Here is a 6,227-nt window from a genome sequence, read left to right on the forward strand (position 1 = left end):
CACTTCCCAACTCTTACAACTACCACTTCTCTTTTATTGCTATTTTTAACTCATGAAATGATCACACAGTACCACCCTTTCTCTCTCTCTCTATTTATCTTCTACTACTATTTTGCATTTACTTTTTCTAGGCTAAAAAGTTCCAAAATAAAACGGGCGCGCCGTCCGGCTTTGTCCGGCCCGTGCAGGAGACGACGAAATAAAAGTCCCCAAGAAAAAAAGAATGAACTATTATGCATGTGGTTTATCTATTGAAAAATGATAGAAAACCTATAACATATCTAAAGTCTAGATAGATACCCAAAACCTGGAGAACAATCAACAAAATGTGACAAATAAAAATTGTTCATTCCGTTTAGACTTTTAGTTATGACTTGTGAGATTACATTGGCATTTTGACTTTTCTATAATTAAGCTTGTCTAAATGTCTTTCCAGATAAAAAAAAACCTATATTTGTAAATTCAAATCACACAAGGTTTTATAAGTTCCACCTTCTAAATACATGAAAAATTTAGAATCTTATTTACAGAATGGAACTAGTACGACGGTACAAAGATTTATTATTAGTCTGAACAAATAGAAACGTACCTAAACTTAAAATGCACTGTCTTATATTTATGACATTAATAAAGAACCTTGTTAATCAAAGGAAAAACTAAAATTTTAATACGAATAGCAAACAACTAAAATGCTAACTAGTTACTACTAAAATATAATTGTAAGTAAAGAACCAGTTGTAGAGATTGGAAGTATGTAGAAATGCAGGCCAAAGTTCAAATGCTTCTAGGGTTATGGCTCAACCTAATAAAAAACGATTAAGTGATTTACCTCAATTACAATAAAATAGGCACACAAACTAATGGTCAATTCCTCTCATCAAAAAAAAAAAAAAAAAACTAATGGTCAATTGTGCAATCTTATTTTGAAGTTGTTTAAAAGCAAGACAATATTGATAATCAAAGTTTAAACAAGACAAAACAGTTACTGGAAAGGAATAATTAAATGCAACTTATTAGACTCCCAATTTTCCTAAGTCAGTTGACTCTATTTTTCTATTTGATAAAAGTCTACTTTAATTTTATTCTAGAGGTTCATATATACTGTAATTCTTTTTCTAACCCTAGTTGGTAAAGTATTTGACACGTGTAAAGGGTGTGGCCTATTACAAGCTTGTGAAATCTTTTCCCCTTATACTTTTTTTTTGTTAATAACCTTCTTTTCCCCTTATAGACTTATCGGCCTCATTTTGTTAAGGAACAAACGAAGGGAAGATGCAATTAGCTCGTGTAAAGGGTGTGGCCTATTTCATATCCTCCTACCCTTTCAACTACCACAACCATAAGTCCATAGCTAGCATCTTTCTTCATTACATTTCTCTTTTTCTAAACTCTGAACCTAATTTATCAAAGAGAGTGGTGGTGACGGTGGTGGTGGTTGATGATGTTAGCAGTGCTAAAGAAGATGATTACGAAGTAGACAAAGTCGAACAGAGGTGATGGTGAAGAAAATGTTGCATAGATATACATTTTTTTTTTTTAGAAATTGACTACGATCTACATTGGTCGTTACAAGACATTGATACATCCTGAATAAGTGATGAGCACGATTACTGGCTAAGTTAAATCATTAATGAAAAATTCCCAAATCCCACAACAATATAAAAAAATTTCCTGCCTATGTAATCCATTTTGGGGGTCGAAGTTTACGTCGAAAGGTGTGAATATCATTAGACGATTTAATGGGCTAAATTAGGGCCGAAAATGTCGAACGAGATTAGGGTTGGAAAACAACCAGAGAACTAGACTACATTGAAGCGCATGGACATTCGAAATCCGAGGGCAGATCCAACCTGATTGTACCTATGAAATAAACAGAGCAGGGTTTGAAGTGCTACCTGACATATTGCACGAGCCCGACTAGGTGGTGTTTGTCCGATATGACCTGCTTATTACGTTCTCTCGTTGAAGAACATAGATGGAATAAGAGTCGTTTATTCTACTTTCATTTACAATGGTCAAGCTTCTCAAATTTTCGTTAAGCTCAAGTGATCTTACGACTCTGCCATTCACGCGTTCATGTCGATAATGAAAGTGCCTTTCCATTGAGTAGCGCGTAAAGGTTTTCTTCTTTTAGTTAGTGAAAACATGAGCCGCCCAATACCCAATAACCCAAGAAGTTTGACGAGTTTAGACGAGTTTTGGGCACAAGGATCTGAAAATTATACGACCAAATTCGCCTTGTATTCCTTTTTTTTTTTTTGTTGAAACCCGCCTTGTATTCCTTAACAGACAAATAATTTTAAAGACTGCCCAATCCAATCCGATGAAAGAGCAAGCCCGTGGTCAACTAACCCCCAATTTCCACCATTATACGAGATCGATTTACTCACCTGCCAGTATTGTACAAGCATTACCTGTGTCGGGTCCATACTCGATACCTATATCGAACCCAGTATCGAACCCAGTATCGAACCCATACCTGTACCCCGGTCCTTAAGGTATGATGGAGATTTTTTTTGTTGAGCAAGGTACAATGGCGAATGAAAGATAGGTTTGGTTGCGCCCAAACAAATTCCTAGTAAATCGTCTTCTCTACTCTAATCTAATCTCGTATTTACCCTTAAATATATCTATTAATTACTATGCTACCCAAATGGCCAAATGAATGGGAGTAAAAAACAACTGAACAAGTAAAGCTCGCTATCCACTTCCAAAATTAGATAGAGAAAAATAAGAAGCATAAATTCAATCCAAAATTAAAATTCAAAGAAATCTCAGTTTTTTACATCCCTAACCCTAAATCAGTTCCCCTTCTGTTGAGTCAAATTTTCCCGTTTCCCTCCATAAAAAAAACTAGGGTTTTCAGGTTAACAATGGCAGCCGTTCGAACAGTTTCTGTACTGGCTCTATTGAATACAACGAATTCACCTACAAAATATATCCAAACTTCTTCGTCTTCTCTTTCATTTCCACGGAATTTCAGTTCAGTTTGTTTGGTGAATTCATTTTTAGGGCAAACTATCTCAATTAGCTCATCTAATTTGTGGTCTCTTGTTCCTAAGAGACAAAGCTCAGCTGTTACTGTTTTGTTCAGTCTTCCAACTGCGTAAGTTTTTCCAATTCAACTTATCAAAATTTTCATTTTGAAACACAAGAATTCATTGATGTTAATTGACTCTTTCTCTCTCTCTATCTCTCTTTGCAGAAAACCAGAGAGGGCTACGACAGAGAAGCTTCCCAAGTAAGTTTTTGACATGGTCATTAATGGTTAATTCTTGAATATCTTGATTGGATTTTATATCAATGATAATTGTTAATGTTGGATATTGGGTTTTAGATGGTCGGCTAGGGCAATAAAATCTTTTGCAATGTCGGAATTGGAGGCCAGAAAGCTCAAGTACCCTAATACTGGGACTGAAGCTCTCCTTATGGGGATCTTGGTTGAAGGTTAGTCATTTCCCTTTATCTTCTTGGATTTAGTTATCGGCATTTATAATGTCTTTTGGTGAAGTCTTCATTTATATTAGATTAGGATAATGGGTTAATTTTCTTTAATATATGAGCTGATCGAAGAATATCAGTGAAGAGTTATGTGTTGTTTTTCGAAGAAGGATGCATTTTAAGGAGTTGTGCAAGTATGGGAGGAGATGTATAACTTAATAATATTCGTTATGGTTGTGATAAATCGAACTAAACATTTATTTATAATCACATTGAACCTATTGGGCGTTCATTCTTACATCGTACGACTTTAGCTCAAACGTAGTCAAGTGAAATGGAAGAATTGCTCATAAGAGAATATTTGGTATATACGTACTTGGACATGTCCTAGAATTTTGTTGTGGAAGCTTTGTTGGCATTAGATAAAGGAAATCTTTTATCTGATAATTTGGGCACAAATTTAGAAGTGCAGTTTATCTCGGGTGGGTTATAGTGGGAATGTGGCGTGACAGGAAGTTGAAGAGAAGGCTGTACTAGTGGTGACTGTAGTCTAGTAGGTCATAGCTTGGAGACGAAGCTTTGATGTTCTACATATTCTAGCTATGAAACATGGATAGTCCTTTTTGAATATTTCTTTTCCCGTCTTATGGCCAGCTCAGTTTTGATTCTGAAAGGTTCACCACAGGGCAATGTCATGAAAGAACTAATGTTATGTCCAGCTCCTCGGATCTCTGTTCCATACGGGAAATCACTACAGTGGCTACAATCTCAAATTTGTTTTTGAAAGAACTAATGTGTGATGTTTAGGATGTGCTTCCTGTGTCATGAACTAATGTGTGATGTTTAGTATCACTACAGTGACAAACAATTAAGTCAAGAATATATATATGCGTATTACCTTTTCCTCCTTTTAGCATCTTTGTGCTTAGTGTCCAACACCTTGTATTGGTATTTCAATATCCATAACAACGCCCGTGCTAGATAAATATCAAGCTTGTTCATGTGAGGAAACACAAAAAAAGAACAGAAAGGTTGAGCCAGAATTGTACAGAGACTATGCATCTAGTTTCTTTTGAAAGTTTAATACACTTTACAAGTGCAGAAGGTATAGAAACCTGATGTTTGTGCTATTTGTAGTACATAGTGCATATTCAATGTGAACTAGAGATTTTATCTGATAGTAGTGTTGTTTGATCTATAGATATATATATCTTGCTGTTCCATTCCAGGGTGCTTTTCGCATGTTAGACCAGCCTCTCTTTTGAACAAATTTTCCCATTTTCTGCAGGAACTAGTCTTGCAGCAAAGTTTTTGCGTGCAAATGGAATAACTCTTTTCCAAGTTCGAGATGAAACTATCAAATTACTTGGAAAATCTGACATGTACTATTTCAGTCCTGAGCATCCACCATTGACTGAACCAGCACAAAGGGCTCTAGATTGGGCTGTTGACGAGAAGCTGAAATCCGGTAATTTTTTCCATTTTATGCAGCTTAAATGGCATGTCCTATGATATTAGTACTCCCTTTCCTTTTCCTCGTCTCAATGATTCTAGAGCAGTGAAACGTGTCAACAACTTCACTATATTCACGATGTTACCTTTATTCCTCCCACTTGCATTGGTTTGTAATTTTATCTTGCTTAATCCCTGAACTCTTCATACCCGTGCAAATGCAACATGGATCTGCTAGTCAGTCATGTGAAAATCTAGTTGTGTACTTGTGTCCATTGTGCAATACGAATTTATACTGTAAATAGCATCTCATTGAATATCAGGTGATTGCAGTTGAGTTGACCTTCATTTTGTTTCCCTTTTGACATATGGGAAACTGTAACGGGGCAATGTTATGGCCACTACCTGCTCAGTTTTCATCTTGAGGGTTTCCATGGAGAGCACGACATTTTAGCTTACATGATTTTTGCCCTTTAGCCACATTTCTTTTATCTGCTATTGTAGGAAAACAATGATATTATAAACTTAGATGTCTTTTGTTACTGCAGGTGAAAGTGGAGAAATTACAACAAGTCATTTGCTTCTAGGAATTTGGTCTGAGAAAGAATCAGCAGGCCATAAGATAATGGCTGCTCTAGGTTTTGATGATGAGAAAGCTAAAGAGCTTGCCAAATCTGTAAGTTCTTTAATGGCCATTCTTCTGGTTCAAGTTGGCTGTTCAACCCTAATGTATACGTTTTTTGTTACCTACAGGCGAATGAAGATGTTGTTCTGAGCAATAGGTAAGAATTGGAGAAGAATTTGTTTATGAAACGTGTTGATTGTTGTTCTCGAAACCCTAGTAGAAGTCGTTCAGATTAAAGCGGTTGGTTCAAGCAGATTTTGACCTCATAGCTTTGTTGGTTCTGTATCTAACCAAACCGAAGACTAATTGAGGTGAACTGTTCTTTCTGCAAAATGCAATTTATGTAATTCAGATGCCCAACCTGCTCATACTGCTTCAAGGAACCATTTGAAACTGTTTAAATGTTGGATCTCTTCTATATCCATTGGAAATCGAGGGATTGAAATGAAATTGGGTTTGCCCTAGTAATTAAAGATTTCAAAGTTATTTGGTATTGCCTTTTGATTTGGGAAAGTCCGGGGTTAAAACCGTACCACATTCTAAGTACAAGTATTATTAAGTATAGATTGGAAAATAGTAATGCCTCTTTAGGTTTTCTTTTCTTGGAGATGGTCCACTGCCTCTCCTAGTGTCGTGGTTGGACGTCCACTCCGCAACATGGAGTTGGTCCGACGTTCGATCCCACGAAAGTGCAAATCTCGAATTTATT

The 6,227-nt window shown here is 36.2% G+C and overlaps 1 protein-coding gene across 1 annotated transcript; it reads left to right on the forward strand.

Annotated features, from left to right (window-relative positions):
* Positions 1 to 2,510: 2,510 nt before the first annotated feature.
* On the forward strand, positions 2,511 to 5,986 carry LOC147535132 (ATP-dependent Clp protease ATP-binding subunit CLPT1, chloroplastic-like). The gene is made up of 6 exons (XM_086648425.1): positions 2,511 to 3,106; positions 3,206 to 3,241; positions 3,338 to 3,447; positions 4,730 to 4,909; positions 5,442 to 5,569; positions 5,647 to 5,986. The coding sequence occupies exons 1-6, from the start codon at positions 2,874 to 2,876 to the stop codon at positions 5,677 to 5,679; spliced, it is 720 nt and encodes a 239-aa protein (XP_086504551.1). The 5' UTR covers positions 2,511 to 2,873; the 3' UTR covers positions 5,680 to 5,986.
* Positions 5,987 to 6,227: the final 241 nt, after the last annotated feature.

This window comes from Eschscholzia californica, unplaced genomic scaffold (genome assembly GCF_041429995.1).
Source record: "Eschscholzia californica isolate CP2 unplaced genomic scaffold, dmEscCali1.0.p SCAF_6, whole genome shotgun sequence".
Classification (NCBI taxonomy): domain Eukaryota; kingdom Viridiplantae; phylum Streptophyta; class Magnoliopsida; order Ranunculales; family Papaveraceae; genus Eschscholzia; species Eschscholzia californica.